This window comes from Dendropsophus ebraccatus, chromosome 15, assembly GCF_027789765.1.
Source record: "Dendropsophus ebraccatus isolate aDenEbr1 chromosome 15, aDenEbr1.pat, whole genome shotgun sequence".
Classification (NCBI taxonomy): domain Eukaryota; kingdom Metazoa; phylum Chordata; class Amphibia; order Anura; family Hylidae; genus Dendropsophus; species Dendropsophus ebraccatus.
This window is the reverse complement of record NC_091468.1, coordinates 48799397-48816435: the sequence shown is the minus strand read 5'-3', so window position 1 is coordinate 48816435 and position 17039 is coordinate 48799397. Positions and strand designations below refer to the sequence as shown.

General features: G+C 40.7%; 1 protein-coding gene across 2 annotated transcripts in view; it reads right to left on the bottom strand.

The window, feature by feature from the left end:
• Positions 1–1377: 1377 nt before the first annotated feature.
• The window catches only part of PLCB1 (phospholipase C beta 1), a 510352-nt gene continuing 494690 nt past the window's right edge, over positions 1378–17039 (bottom strand). For both annotated transcript variants that reach the window (XM_069955509.1, XM_069955510.1), the window contains one exon: positions 1378–4780. In XM_069955509.1, the coding sequence (XP_069811610.1) occupies positions 4544–4780 (237 nt within the window). In that variant the 3' untranslated portion in view covers positions 1378–4543. The remainder of the gene's footprint in view (positions 4781–17039) is intronic.

The window sequence follows — 17039 nt, the reverse complement described above, 5'->3', positions numbered from 1 at the left end:
AAATTAGTTAAACAACTGCAGGCATTTAGCTGTTTTACTGTGGTTCAAAAAGTTTTCTCATCCCTGATCTGGTCCCGTCTTCTCCAGTGACAGACCACTTTTATACTTAAAATTGCAGCCATATTTAGATATTACTTTACCACGTGTGTACATGGCCTTAGAGCGTAATGCTATGCTGCTAAAATCGCAACAAATGATTTGTGCCGCCTGTTGCTTCTGCAGGTTACAACGAGACCCTAATCACTATCATAATATCATGTAGCAGCCGTGACATTGCAATCTTATATCATGGACCAACAAGTCACCATTTAGCTCTAGTCCACAGGCGTCAAACTGCCGCCCTCCAGCTGTTACAAAACTATCCTGAACAGCTAAATCTTTGGCTTTCCAGGCATGAAGGGTATTGTAGTTTTAAAAATGCAAGGGACATCGTATCAACTATGTACTTGGTGCTAGGACCTGCGCGTCCTAATTGTAATTATTATTATTATTTTTTTTCTTTTCTTTTTTGGAAGATGTTCCTTATTTTTTCCTGATCACAATAAAAAATTTGTTTGGAGAAAAAAAAAAAGCTAGAGGGCCACAGTTTGACACCCTTGCCCTAGACTAAAGGCGCAATCCCTCTAAAAGACATCTTTTTTTGAAAACTTTACAACCTACTGTGCTATAATTTACTGTGAAAACTTGTAATAAAGGATTAAACAAAGTTTTTATGATCCTGGAGGAACGTCCAAGGTGACAAAAAAGTAATAACAAAACATTATTGCACGATTAATCCTGCAGGGCGTAAAATGATCTGCAATCTACTCTACTATTGCATTCTGCTATATGATATAATCCAGTAGATCCTATATAAAGTCAGTTTTTGACATCTTCCATACATTGCAACAAAATAAACATTTTTTTTTTGTTTTTAATAATAAAAGCAGTAGAAACATATGGATACAATTACCCTAATCATACACCCTTAGGCCATGTTCACACAGTGTATTTTTTTAAGACAACAACGGCTGTTCTTGCCTTAAAATAATGCACTGCATTGAACTCTACGGGGAAGAACTGACATTATCCACACACTGTATTTAACGGCCGTTGTTCCTGCACCGTCCACACAATTTATGGCCGGTCTGATGGCCGCACATTGCATGGACTAAATGGTTAATGGGACTTCAAGCCGCAGGAACATGTCAAACAGCAGCCATTGTTTATACACTATTAGGGGGAGGTTTATCAAACATGGTGTAAAGTGAAACTGGCCCAGTTGCCCCTAGCAACCAATCAGATTCCACCTTTCATTTTCCAAAGTCTGTGAGGAATGAAAAGTGGAATCTGATTGGTTGCTAGGGGTAACTGAGCCAGTTCCACTTTACACCATGTTTGATAAATCTCCGCCATTGTGAACGTAGACATACAATGACTATAAAGGTGTATGGTGATGACAATAATTATATAGATGGCAATGACAATAGATAGATCTCCTGCTCTGTAGATTCAGTAAAAGCGTTATATAGGAAAGAGGTAAAAAGTCAGGACTTGATTGTATATACGACTGACTGCACCACCTTGTGGAAAATGGATTTTATATATACACACACATTACTAGGTCTGATTTACCAACTCTTGTTGCCAATAGTAACCAATCAGGGCTCCGCTTTATCTTTAAAGGGGTCATCCAGAGTTATAAAACCGTAGCTGCCTTCTTCCATAAACAGCACCACCCTTGTCATCAGGCTATGAGTGGTATTACAAATCAGTTTCACTTATTTCGGTGGAACTTAGCTGCAACTCCCAAATGAAGATGACAATAGGGCTTTTCCTGGAACAAAGTAGCTTTGTCTTTTTAATCTTGGATAACCCCTTTAAATTGTCCCGGAAAAAAGGAAGCTGTCTTGTAATTGGTTGCTATTGGCAACAAGGCTACTATTTACATTGTGATAAGTAAAGCCTCTATTTCACGGGTCGTTTAGAGGAGCAAATGAGCGATCTCAGCGCTCATTTGCTCCTTGTTCCCCGCGCACTGCCGCCGCTATTCAACGCGGCAGCGAGCGGGTGAGTGCGGGAGGGGCGGCGGGGAGCTGCGGGGGGTAGCCCGGGTGATCGCTGATTCTCCGGGCAGCCCATAGGATATAGCAGCGTCTGCTGCCAATGCTCCTATTCAACGGAGCGACGGCAGCAGATCGTTGCTGTATCAGTCGCTTGTTTTTCAACATGTTTAAAAACAAGCGACTGCAACGATCAGCCGACATGAACAATGTCGGCTGATCGTTGCACTCTATTCCACGGCACGATTATCGTCCATAGCTGCCGATATCGGCCGAATACGGACGATAATCGTTCCGTGGAATAGGGCCTTAAGGCCCATGGGCAGGGATTTACTGGACCCAATTCCTACTTACATTAACCAGAGAGCCCTAAGGCCCTATTACACTTTTGATGTCAGCTGATCATTGCTTTTCAACATGTGCTATTACACTGAGCGATTATTGGTCTGAATGATCGGTAATTGGCCAAGTAAAGACGATAAACGTTCAGTAAAATAAGGCCTTTAGAAATGTGAGTACTGCGATCTGATTGGTTGCACGGGCTGACCCAATCATTTTATTTACCATAGTAGCAGACCTCATTTATCAAAACTTTGTAACAGAAAAAGAGCCCATTGTTGCCATAACAGCCAATGACAGCTCATGTCTCATTTATTATCTACCTGCTACCTGATCAGCCAGTCTAAGTGCTTAGCAGGTAATTCTTGCCTGCATTAAGCCTCACATGAAAAAACAATGGCGTCAGGTAAGTATATTTTTTATTACTTTCACTGCAGCCCTACACACGTCAAATAACCCCTTTAATATAGACCTGTCAGGAGCTTTTTGCTGACTAAAGTAAAAGCAGTGTATAATAGAGCCTGAATCAGGAGATATAACTCTTATTTCAATCCATCACTCCAGCGCTGAGAAGTTTTATGTAAAAGCCCAACAATGTTCGGCCGCTTCTCTGCTAACACCCTTATGGCTGCATATAAAGCCCAGTATATTTATATTGACAAGTCAAACGTGACTAGGCTTTTGCAGTCCAGGGGAACATCCTATGTGGCTTAACATTTCTAAAGCTTATCTCTTAGAGCTGGAGCAGTGGATTTAGATAAGAGTTTTATCTGAATGAGGGTCAGCAGAAAGCTGCCGATAGATCAAGTTTAAGGCTAGACTTATACTGCAACTTTTGAAGAACTTTTGATGCTGAATACATGTATTCACTCCGATAGCCACATTAGCAGAACTGGCAGGCCCACCCAACAGATTTTTTCCCCATACAATTTTACCAAAAGAAATGTTATCGATTGAAGGGACAGTGCAGTCACAACGACTAGTAACTTTATTTCCAAATACAGCACAATATTGTGAACATACATTTCTCCAGGGTTTCCTATTTGCACTGTGTACAGTTTTCAGAAAAGTTTACATAAACTATAATAGTTTAAAATCAATATTTTTGATCCTGCAAAATATATATACTTTTTTTTATATATATCTATATTTTTTAAAAATTTATATCCAAAGACTGAATCAACATACATTACAACACTTATAGATACCACAGAAAAAAAACAAGGTTTCTTACACCTGTCTTGTTACTTAATTTGCAGAATCTAACCATTACGTTAGTATTCTTTGTTCTGACATGCACACTTCACTTCTTCCTTCCTTTGGGGATATGGTATCCCGTAAAAACCCACATATTCAACACCTCCGTGTTCAAGTGATATGCTGTGGGTATAGTGTACGTCAATAAATATTTGCTCCAATGGTCTCCGACTAGGGACCATATTGCCCAAGAACAAAAAAAAAAAACATCATTCACTTATATTACAGATACATAAAATATCAAAAGAGCAAGCAACCAGTGCTTGCAAAGCAAAATGTTTAATCTCTCAGTGCAACATAAAGCAAATATTGAGCAGTATCGGTACATAAAGAACTAAACAACAAGGGGGATCACTGAAATCTGTTCCAGTGGTTCTTGAGCCCAAGGGTAGCATTGTCCATAGAAACCAACTACGTAAGTGTTCCCCCATCAGAATACACTGGTAAATAGTAGATACGAGCAGATTAGGGGGAACACAAGGTAGAAAAGTCTTCATCTTGTCCTTACAATTTGGCCTTGCATGTACTGGGCTATATCCTTCTATGTTAGGACTCTACACAGAATGAAGGTCTTCCACCTCCAGTCTTTACAGTGTACAGTATATGGCCTGGAAGTTACTTTTCAGATACACCAACAAAGAAGCATTATATGGTTATTATGCATGTATGTTACTTTGTCACAATAAATGCACCAAGACTTAGAATATTAATAAATACCTAAAAAAATGGACAGCTGAGTGCAATAGAAAACTGCTTCTCTTGGAAGTGTGCCTTCAAAAGAGCACTGTAAGCTTCCGTCATGTAACACTATACAGAGGCAGGATCAGATTGCCAAAGATAAAGAACCGGCAACGTGTAAGTCCCCTCTGACAGAGCGAGAACATATTGCAACCTCCCAGTCCTAGTTAAAGTGATGTATCACACGCCTTGGCTGGAGCCTCCTCTTCTCCTTCTTCTTCATGATCCAGACTTTTGTGATTGCCCGAGTTCCCCACTGGAGACTTGCCACTATCAGGTGTTAAGAGGGAAGAGCTATGTTCTCCGTCTTCACTGAACTTCCCCTTCATGGCCTCTTGGACAAACTCCTGAATTTCCATTGGAAGTCGCTTGAATTTGTCCTGGTATTCCTGATCAAGTTCAACCTGAAACTGGAAAAAAGACAAAATGTACTAGGTAGACAGGGATTTAATACATCTACTTAATACACAGGGTCAAAAGTCTCAGGACCTCAGAAACAAAAGGAAAATGACATGTCTGAATACCCCAGCAAGTAATGAGCTGTTTCCGTAATATGGTCGCCATTTTGAAAGGCACCATTTTGGATCAAGTGTAAATTTTTCCAGTGTGAAGGTGGTCATGTAACATATCAATGAAGACCAGAAATGTTATGAAAGATTTGCAATATTTCCTTTGATTCAAAAGCTATCAACTCCCGATGGTTGGAGTAGTTGGATGCAGCCCTAGGGAGTCCTGGAAAACATGGATACAGCCGTAAGTCATAGGCTGTGTCCATGTTTTCCAGGACTCCCTAGGGCTGCATCTAACTTTTTTAGCCTAGTTTGCTCTAGCAATGAGTAGAGATAATCGAACAACGGAAAATCTTAGGTTCTATAGAATTCAAACCTTGAATTCCCGAGCTGTCTCCTTTTCCACGGACCGGGAAGGCATCGGGAATCAAATACGGAAGGTTCAACAAGGTTCGAGTTCTATAGAACCTAAGATTTTCCGCTGTTCGATTATCTCTAGTAATGAGCTGTAGATGGATAACCCCAAGTCAATTGATTGTTATGACGCAAAGTCTCCGAGACAAGCCCTTCCAAAACTAAGTGGATATTATATTCAAGTGACATTTCCATGTGATGTGCTTTATTATGCTGCTGTGAAAGCTGAACCATTATTTCATGAAAAATAGGTAGACTTTCCAGCTTCATGAAACAACCACAATCTGCAATTCTGATTAACTCTGTAGTGTACTCTTCCGCTTCCCCAAGGTAATATAAGGCAAGAGATGGCTGTACTATATATAGCGTAATTAAGTATCCATAAAAGGTAACAATCTGAATGCTGTAAAAAAAAAAAAAAGAAAAAAAAAAGGAAAAGAAAACCTCAACTACTTCCCATATGCAAAGCAAATACAGCACATGACAACGGAGAAGATTCCCACGACCGCTCTGCAACATTCTGCATGTACAGATGTAGAAGAGCTGAAGTTATCATTTAAAGAAGCACTCCGGGCGGGGGTTATTTTTAGGGTATGGCTGGGGAAGGGGTGGAAATAGGGGCCGCCGGTCACTTACCTCCCCGGTTCCAGCGCTGGGTCCTGGTTTGCGCCGCCACGCTCTCCTGTCCGGCCAAGGCGGGACTCCGCTCCAACCGCTGAATGGCTGAACTGCCTTGAGATATCACGTCTCAAGCCGCATGCTCAGACCAGGAAGCGGCAGCCAGATGGGAGAGCGGGGCGGCGCGATCCGGGATCAGGCGCTGCAACCGTGGAGGTAAGTGACCGACGGCCTCCATTTCTACCCCTTCCCCGGCCATACCCTAAATATAACCCCCGCCCGGAGTCCCCCTTTAATTACTGTAACTGGGTCATGTGACCTCTGATCAGCCACCATCTTGACTTTCAGGATTCAAACTACATTCTCTCCCTTTCAAATCTGATATCAATCCCATGATGCATCAGTGCAGGATCACAAGAGCAGTCAGAGCTATTACAATCTTTGCTGGGTGCACAGCATAATAATCCTCATCTCTATAGATCTTTAAATAAGCTAAGAGACTATACATATACAGTCAGGGGGCTGAACTGTCATCAAATGCATGAAAACTATGTAGCAGGAGCTGTATATTTACCACTCTAATGGGAGTTTCTGTGTCCCCCTATGAAGAGCTTGTGTAAAGCAGTACATGAGGCTTCATCATACAGGCTGGCTGAGATGTGACTCTATTGAGAGCACATAAACACATGTAATTTTCAGGGGTCACTATGAAGTTATATAGTTCCTAAAGGAAACAATTCCAGTAGTTCTCAGATAAAAAGAAACAAATAAATGAGGAAATACCATCTCAATAATATATATTGGCTTCTTTAACGCTTTGGGGCTATACTGTATGTGCATTTTGATAACTTTCTGACTCCCCATGAGTGATACATTTTAATTAAAGGGGTTATCTAGTAAAAATATTTTTCTTTCAAATCAACTGGTTTTAGAAAGTTATATAGATTTGTAATTTACTTCTATTTAAAAATCTCAAGCCTTCCCATACTTATCAGCTGCTGTATGTCCTGCAGGAAACGTTTACTTTTTAGCCTGACACAGTGACAGAGTGCTGCCACCTCTGTCCGAGAAAGGAACTGTCCAGAGCAGGAAAGATTTCCTATGGGGATTTGCTACTGCTCTGGACAGTTCCTGTCTCAGACAGAGGTGGCAGCAGAGAGCACTGTGTCAGACATAAAATAAAACACTACTTCCTGCAGGGCATACAGCAGCTGATAAGTATGGGAAGACTTGAGATTTTTAAATAGAAGTAAATTACAAATCTATATAACTTTCTGAAACCAGTTGATTTGAAAGAAAAAGATTTTCACTTGATAACACCTTTAAGTAAACTGGCAAATACACCTTAGCTACATAACATCCACATTTCTTTCTTCAAGACCCACTGGCTGCAAATTGTCTATGGGGGATACCAGATAGCCCCCTGGTGCCTCGCACATATTTCAGGGGATGGATTTTTCCTGTAAATCCTACTATTTCCTCTTAGAACATAAGCAGCACTAGAGGTGTTCGGCTGACTCACTCCTGCACCGCTCTACTGAAATAGCATGTAATTTCGGCCAGACTGATAACCTATAATTCTTCTTAATGGTGCTTAGGTCTCTTTGTCAGACATGTTGGATGGTAAATTTTCCTATGCTAAAAACCAATCTACTGTTCCCTTTAGGAAGCCATTCGAGGCTAAAAGGAGGCTGACTATAGTGCATTATTTGTAACCCAAAGTCCTAAAATAACTACCTACAATTATCTCCAGTTCTGAGAATGTCCAGAAACTCTTCCATACATACAAGGGATAAGAGCAGCTATATTTATAAGGGTACTAGATAAAGGAATTGTCTCACAAAAAGAACATTTTTTTCTTATTCTAAACTAGTCTGGCCATCATCTGATTGCCATTGGTTTCGCTTTTTTACCCATAATGATCAGATCTGCTCGGACCTTTCATTTCCAGTGTAGTGGCCTCTACAGGGCAAATGTAGTATTACATGTCAGTCATCCAAGTGAATGGACAACCTTGTACTGCATGGCAGAGCGACTTCTGCTGCAGCAAACCTACTGTGGGAAAGCCAAGATAGACCTGCTACATGTAAATGAATCCAAAATCAATCAAATATGACACCAATGGAATAGTGCAGGACAGGTGTTACAGTTAAAAACTTTAAATTGTTTGACAGCATCTGGGTAATGAGACCGCCACCAATCTCAAGAATGAGTGGGAAGAAGTGCTTGCCACTTTTTTATAGAAAGTATATGGAGACCATCTCCTGCAGCAAGGAGGGACACAACAAAAGAAGAAGGTTTAACTTTTGAAACTACACCAAATTAACAATGCACCTTTTACTTTTGTCGGCTGTACAGTTCGGCCATCAATATACTGTGTATGAGGATGTTGGTGGAGATAGTAATCTGGCATGATGGAAAAATCTCTGACAGACCCCTTTGTTCTCAGAGAGATAAGCCGCAGTCAGAGCATTCTGACTGTAGCTTACCCCTTCCATATAGAAAACACAGAAATACTTGGCTGTGCATCAGTCAGATTCATTGCTTCCTCCCCAACACACACACAGTCCTTGGCATTGAAAGCGTACGGGGCTGAATAAACTATACAACACCTGCTGTGTATCGCATGTGGAAATATTTCTTATCAATGAGATGCAGGTACAATAGTCAGTGCCCCCCCCCCCCTCCTTGGTCTCAGCACTGAGACCTTGTCCAATCAAAACTTCACGGGAGGACTATACAAATGCCACACAGATCTCGTCTTTGGTCATATTCGTATCCTGGATCCCAGTGTTGAAAAAGGAACCTTGGTAACTATTGACCCTTTGTGCTGACCATGTTAAAAAGAATTATACAGGACGCTTTAAAAATAGCCGGTTATCAGCAATTTAGTGATTTATAAAATTGCTCTTATTATTAGAGGCAAAACCGGATAAAGAAATAATCTTAAGAGTATTTATCCCAACGTACTCAAGACCAAAATAAGCATACAATTGTACTGTACAGCATACAGAGTATGTCAGGCTCACAAACAGATGCAGAAAAAGTAATACATGATTATAACTAGCTCTGACTGCTAGTTACCAAAACTGGTAAGCCACAATACTCTATCATAACCTACAGTATATACAAAATATCAATACTCTGTCAATACTCTATTTTCATTTTTCCCTGCGGTACAGAGACTAGCCTCTATGGTGTCTCCCATACACTGTACAAACACAGAAGAGGAGATCCTGCTCTTCTATGCACATTCTATGCTCCATTCACAACCTAAGAAGTAGCAGCAGCATGGAAGACATTATGGAACAGTACTGGGCAGTCTAAGATGTGAATAAAGCCTTGGGCCAGATCTAATACTCACAGAAAGCTTGTGTAGTCTAATTGCCATCTCTGTTTGCTTCTATTTAAAGAGGTCATAAGAGATAATATATATATATATATATATATATATTCCTGTTTCTATGTACAGCTCAGCATCACTGACGTTCATGAGGATGAGCTTCAACGACAACATGTACGCTGCATTTGGAAGTAAGCCGCCATGGTCTTTAATCCTGAACACCCCTTTAAGTAGTCAGTGCTTTACAAAGTAAGAGGCAATGGTACAACAGCAAATCTAGGATACAGCACCGATCCTGTTTGTTGCTTTAAACCTGTTCTCAAGGGGCTTGTGAAAACGGATTTCTGTATTGCTGTGAGTCAGATGGAAGGAAAAGCTAGCTCACATTTATGGAACAATGCATCTTCACAGCGCTTTCTAAATAAAGAACAAAACCCCTATGATACTGTATGCCTGAACACATGCAAGGGAAACGTGTATAGAAGAGGAGTCCAGCATATTCTCTGCAGCCACCTTGTTAGCCAAGACAATTTGAAGAGTGGCCAGGAATGCACGGCCCTATAAGAGTGGTTTATTTTGTCTCTGAGAATGTCTCTACTATAGATTATGCAAACAGAGAGATGGCAGATCACAGAGATGAAAGAAAAGAGGTCCCAGAATTGCAGTTTCATGGGCATTGTATGCATTTGCTAAAGACGATAGGTCAGGAGTAGAGATGAGCGAACCGGGTTCAGGTTCAAGTCCATCCGAACCCGAACGATCGGCATTTTATTAGCTGGGGCTGCTGAACTTGGATAAAGCTCTAAGGTTGTCTGGAAAACATGGATACTGCCAATGACTATATCCATGTTTTCCACATAGCCTTAGGGCTTTATCCAACTTCAGCAGCCACCGCTAATCAAATGCCGAAAGTTCGGGTTCGGATGGAGGTTCGCTCATCTCTAGTCAGTGGTCACAGGTCCTTTTAAAGGAGAAGGGAATTTTCTTTGTCTTGCTATAACATTTTAATTCTTTTTACTTTAGTTAATGTACGATGCAGAGAGTCTCGTCTATTTCACAAGTCTGCAACTTGGGCTTAAAGGGGTTATCCAGCGCTACAAAAACATGGCAACTTTCTTCCAGAGACTTCTGTCTCCAGGGTGCAGATTTTGCTGCTCAGTTCCATTGTAGTGTAGAGTACTGGCCCTTTAATGAATAAATTCTACCCTCCTTTCCTAATAACAGCAAGCCTATCATGCTTTTCTATGTGATTTTATCAAATAGAATTCCTGTTCTGTATTTAGGGGGTGTATGTGTCTAGTTTATAGATGGTTGATCTTATATTAACATATGACCATAACAATATCGTCCCACCAGATAAGGAATAATATATAGTATCTCCTCTCAATGATTGATCTAATAGCTAGACATCCATAACTGGGTCCCAACAGTTCAACGTCCTGTAACCAAGTTATTGTAGGGAACCATCTAACCAAAAAGAGAACAATAACCCCTTAAAACATAGCTTCAGCATATAGAATATATATATCACAGTTCACTCTGGTGTTTATTTTTAATTCAGCGGTATATATACTAGTAGGGGGTAATAGGTAGGGCTGAGATCTTGGATCATAGTTGTTGGGGTTTTTTTTATATTCGGTAAGTACAGGCTTGTCCTTGAAGATATACTAATCCGTATGGTACTTACAATATGCTTACTGTAGACAGAGTATATATGTAACTGACTTGCCAATTGAATATAATGGGCTATATAAGAGACTACTGTACACAATATAAGTTGTCCTGTAACCTGTAAATCCAGTTTTATGAGTTGAGAAAAAACACTTAGAAGCTTAAAACCTGCACTCCCTCTCTGCAAACAACTACATAGCAATGTATGATTCCCTGAGCATTGCAATAGATGCAACTCTTTAGATTATTGGTATGAAAGTCAATTTGTTTTTAGAAACTTATATTCAAGGGAAGACAGGGTTAAAATCAAACCAACCAACCAACCCCCCCTGTATCTATCTGCCCGGTCACTGCCTTCTTGTCCCCACTTCCCCTGGCTTCTTGGTCCCCATTTCAACAAGCAGGACATTTTTGGTTGAGGTTAGCCATTGCTGCAGGCAGGGAGCTGGCAGGGAGTGGGGGCAGCACCATCAAAATGGCAGCATCAGGGACAGGCAAGTACAGTTTTTTTTTTTTTTTTAACCCAGCTTGGTCCATTGCCATATTATTTTTTGGCATTCAAAGTGGACTATTATAAATTAACCAAAAAAGATACCTGACCAAGTGTGATCGTTTTTGTGATGGTGTTTATAAAGTTGTACAGTTCCAAAATTTTATCAGCAGCCAAAGCAAAAAAAATAATAATTTCATAACATAACAGGAAATGTATCTTATCGCCTATAATAAAAATCCAGAGCTTTTAATTGAAATAGAATTGCCATAACCAATCTACTCATTTCCCGTGAGGGTCTACAAGGGTACATACATCATGTACATAGTACTCTCTCAGAGCACAAAAGCCAAAAACTACATTCCCGGAGGAGAGAGTTCCTGAATCCACTGTAACCCTTTCCCATGGCTGTAGATAATACATTGCATGATACATCAAGGGTCCATATGACTTTCATTAAATATGATAATTTATCATTTTATTTCTCATGGCTTAAAAACACTTATCCGTGAAATACACAGCTGCCTAGGAACATCAATATAATTGTCCTTATTTCTGCATACAAAAATACTATGGAATCATGAAGTTAAAGGATTATTGCGGAAACTACATAATGGTCAAGTATAACAATATCTAAACCAACAGTATCCTCATCATCACAGGTGACTACAGGAAAGGTAAAAGTTATCCTGAGGGTCAATCACTGGCCGCGGTGGTCCCAGCCAGTGATTGGCTGAGTGGCCAGTCAGCTCAGACAGGCCCCTCTGGAGCCACAGCGCGCAGTGCCAGGCCATGTTCATACACTGTATGAGACGGCCGGGTCACGGAACGGCTGGTCTCAGAAAAGATCATCCCGGCTGGTACTGCAATAGTTTTACGAAAATATACGTAGTGTGAACATAGCCCCAAGACGCATACAGAGCACAGGAGAAGACCGGGTGCGTGGTCAGGGGAAACAAGAGAAATTAAATTTTTTTTTAACAAGTTGAAAGACAAGGATCAGCCGGCATCGTGCATGTCAGCTGATCGTTGCCTCTTAACAGGAGCTGTTACACCAAGCGATTATTGGCTGTAATACGGCCTTTACTGTTCTCAATAACCAAGAGAAATTCACATTCATTTCCACTTTCATGTGCCGGGACCTAGATGGACTTACAATGTAGGTCTATAGGGTTCATCTAGGTCTCAGACAGAGTGGGTAGAATAGTGCATAGCAACTTGGTGGTCTCCCAGCTCGTTCTTCTTATCAATCAGGGTCTAAACACTCTCTGACATGTCAATTTTTTTTTAATTAATGACAGTTTAAACAGTTACGTTAAATTACATCCATGACAATTATGTTCTCACACACAACATAAAGTACAAAGATAATAATATATAATAATACATATACTATGGGTTTCTACAGCAAACTTTTATTGGGTAAGGCTGGGCTCACACTACGTTTTTGCAATCCTTTTTTTTTTTTTAAACGGATGAAAAAAAATGGATTGCAAAAACGTAGTGTGAACCCAGCCTAATACATATTAAAAACATTTACTATACATTGCAGGAGCGTGATATAAAGTGAAGCTTACCATATGATGATAGCTCATTACCCACGGTTCTGAATAAACGGGATTTTCTCGTCAAATATGAAAAACAAAAAAAGAAGACACAGGTATTATAGCATTCTGTTGGACTGGGGTTTCTTATGTGTTGCAGTTGACAACATTGCTATTTACAATTATACACACATTTTACCATATAGAGATAGAATACTGTTGTAGATCTATGTACAGTGAATGTAAGGAATCCTTATTTTACTGTACATGCATGGGGTCAGACTATAGGAGCTCTCTGCCATTTGCCTCTGCAATAGTTAGGCTGTACAAAAGGGAAAAGCCCCTAAGAGGGAGGCCTCCATGACTGAGTGCATGGCAAGGGCCATTATGTTGTCTGGATAGGAAGGGGTTAAGCCTTGGAAGGAAGGTTGGGGGGGGGGGGGAGTGTTAGGGGTCAGGGAGTTAATGATTGGTGGGGCAGGGGGTGTGATAAGTAGGTGGGGGATCAGGGTATATAGGCCCAGGGTAAGGGCAGGGGGGTATCTTTTGCCCTGTGAAATGCTGCTGCCATCTACCACCCACCCGCCCTTTTGTTGTGCAGTGTTTCAGGTTAGTGCCGGGACTGAGATACTGTGAGGGTTTGTTATCGTCACTGAGCATTGGCGGTGGAGGGTCCTCGAAGTTGGGTGGCAATTATCTGTTTTGGAGGATCAGGTAAGAACCCAATTGGTTCTGGACTCCCTTACTGGTATAATGGTGGCTGAGATGTTGTGGAACTGGCAGTTAATATAGAACCCTCCCTAAGTTTAAAGGGGTACTCCAGCGAAAATCTTTTTCTTATTTCAAATTAACTGGTTTCAGAAAGTTATACAAATTTGTAATTTAATGCTATTAAAAAATCTTAAGTCTTCTCATACTTAGCAGCTGCTGTATGTCCTGCAGGAAGTGGTGTATTCTTTCCAGTCTGACACAGTGCTCTCTGCTGCCACCACTGTCCCAGACAGGAACTGTCCATAACATAATGTTAATGCATTTTTACTATGTTATATATGTCATAGTAAAAGGCTGCTGTGGCCAATTTATCTGGAACCTGAGTAATGTCTTTCTTGGAGTAGACAGTGTAAAAGGTAAGGTCACCCGGCCCTGGATCAAAGAACTACCGTCAAGATTTATCTACAGTTTCATGCAAATGACAAATCCTAATAATGTTATCTGAATACATGGTGCCAAGTAACAGAGCTCTGCTGCTGGGATAAGCTCAGCTCTATAACATATGCTCTGTCTCATGGATCTGCATGCCATGACTACTATATCATCCATTTCAATGTTTACCAATCCAGGTTCTGCAGAACTCTAATATTCCATGGAACTAGGAATCAAAGTGTTCTGCAGAGGAAAGCAATGTCAGCGCGGTCATCCTCAGTGGGATGAAAAATTGATCTCGGCCTGCATGAAGGTGAAAAAACATCTAGCGATATGTTAGCTTGAATGTTCTTTTCACAGACTGAGGTTAAAAGCTATGGACACATTTGCACTGATCTTTTTTCATTATTATTTGTATATTGTTTATATACCACTGCATCTCTTGAGGTTATTTAGCGATGGATCTTGAATGTACAGTATAATAATATAATCCAATTGGTCACTGTCACTGCAACCTTATACATGTGCCCCAGTACAACTTTAATGATAGTTTATAACCATCACGGTAATTACCGGCCATGATCCCAAAGAAATAGACGAAAATTTGAAGGAAAAAAAGGAACAGGTTAACCAGGCACCCCTCTGCTCTGCTGAATGCTCGGGGCTCCCATTGGTTTTAATAGAGTTCATTACTTAAGTCGAGCATTTGAAATACTCGACTTGAGTAACAAGCACTCGATCACTTTGAGGAGAAGTCCCACAAAATGTAAAAATCACCAGCAGGGGGGTGCGGGAACATAATGAATGTATACTTACCCATCCCTGCCCCTCTGTAGAGCTGTCTTACCAATCTCTGACAGATGTCGGCCTCCTGCTGCTCCTGCTGCTGAAACATCATGTACCCGACTGATGCATTGCCTCTTCAGCTCATCAGTGAGGGACAACCCATCATCAGGAGATGGGTAGGTGACATGCTGGCCAAAAATTACATTGCGGTAGCTGTCCAAGAGCAGTGAGAGGGGCACAACAGGGGTACAGGGACAGGTAAGTATATTTTCTTTATTATGTTCCCACATGTGTGCATTATTCCTCTACATCAAGGCGTTATACTCTGTACTGTGATATGTGTACCAATTGTCATGCTGGTGTAGATCACAAAACAACAAACAATAGAAATGTTATTAGCCCCATAATGCTCCGTTTACACGGAACGATTATCGTTCGAATTTGCACGATAACTATCGAATTCGAACGATAATCGTACGTGTAAACGCAGCGAACGATCAAACGACAGGCGAGAAATCGTTCGTTTTGATCTTACAACATGTTCTTAAATTGTCGTTCGCAAAAAATTTGCAGATTGTTGCGTGTAAACAGTCGTTCACCAATTTAACCTATGTGCGAGATAGGTTTAAGTGATCGCAAAACGATCGCAAGACGATTTTTTCCTGATATAGTCCCCTGACAGTCACCTAAAGGAATGTACAACTTGTTCGGCAAAAACAGCAACCTTGACCTTGTCACTGTCGTTTAATTATTATTATTTTTTTTGCAGAAATCAATAGTCCAGGCGATTTTAGGAAACTTTGTAATTGGGTTTATTCGGCAAATATGCCATTATCTGCATTCAAAAAGACTTTTCCCGGGTCCCCTCCCCTCTCTCATCCACTGCTCATTATCAGGAAATCTCGACTGGTTTGCATCAGTCGGGCCCTGTCTATTCTATGGAGGGGGGAGGAGGGAGGAGGAAGATTAGTTGGCAGCAGAGAGCAGACAACAAAGGATTACACAGCGGGAACTATGTGAAAGCAGATATTCAGAGGTCAGAGAGGTCAGTGCTGACTTCAGAGGAGATAGGCCGGTGATGTAGCTGTAAATTAACTCTTTGTTGTCCTGTTTTGGTGCCTAATCTCCCTCCACCCCTCCCCTCTCCATAGAGAACAATGAAGACAGGGGGGAGAGCTTCAAACTGCTTTTTCATGATAAAAATTCCTTTTTTCAGCTAATAAACCCAATTACAAAGTTTCTTAAAATCGCCTGTACTATTGATTTCTGCAAAAAAAAAAAAAAAAAAAAAAAACTAAACAGTGACGCATTAGAAATGACTTAAAAAATTCTGAATGCAACAAGGCAAATTCTAAAAGATGCGTTGGGCCCTGAAGGAGAAGATGATCATGGTCTGTAAGGGGTTAAATAGTAAAATTATAATAATGTAACATTGTACCCCTTCACTAAAAAAAAACTTAAAAACTTAAAAAAAGCGGAATCACATGGTGTCTTCTGGGAACACATTATGAAGTGGAGGGAAGCTAATATTCTGGTTCTAACACAAATATCCCACATGGCGCTGCCATTAGTATAATTACAGACAGACAACACACAGGTTGTAGGTGATAAGGCATCGGCTTAGTGATAATGGAGTGTTAATGAGACCATGAGATGAGCTATTAATGGGTACCATCATCCATCACACAGGATGGAGCCGACTCCATGTCTACCATTATTGTTGTCTTTTACAATAACTTAGCACTTTCCTATTACAGTCATAAGGTAAAAGATTCTTTGCATATTATACAATCTGCATGCCATATACATGACTGAATAGCCATACATCCTTGTGTTATATGTCCACCTAGACTATCTTCTGCACCATGATTTATTGCCTTGCCTAACCCACCACCATTACTGTGGGACTACATTCTATAGAAACAATAAGCTCTGGGATTTTATTGACATATATAGTAATCGATAAAATGTTTTATGGCAATTGATGGCTTATTGTCGAGATAGGCCCAGGTCAGATGTTTAAAGACACCATGAAGCTTGTGCAATGGCGCCATACTATTTGTATTGGTAGCTCAAGGTACTGCAGCAGTGTTCCATTCATGTGAATAGAACAAGGCTACAATACCCAGCAGTGCCACGTCATTT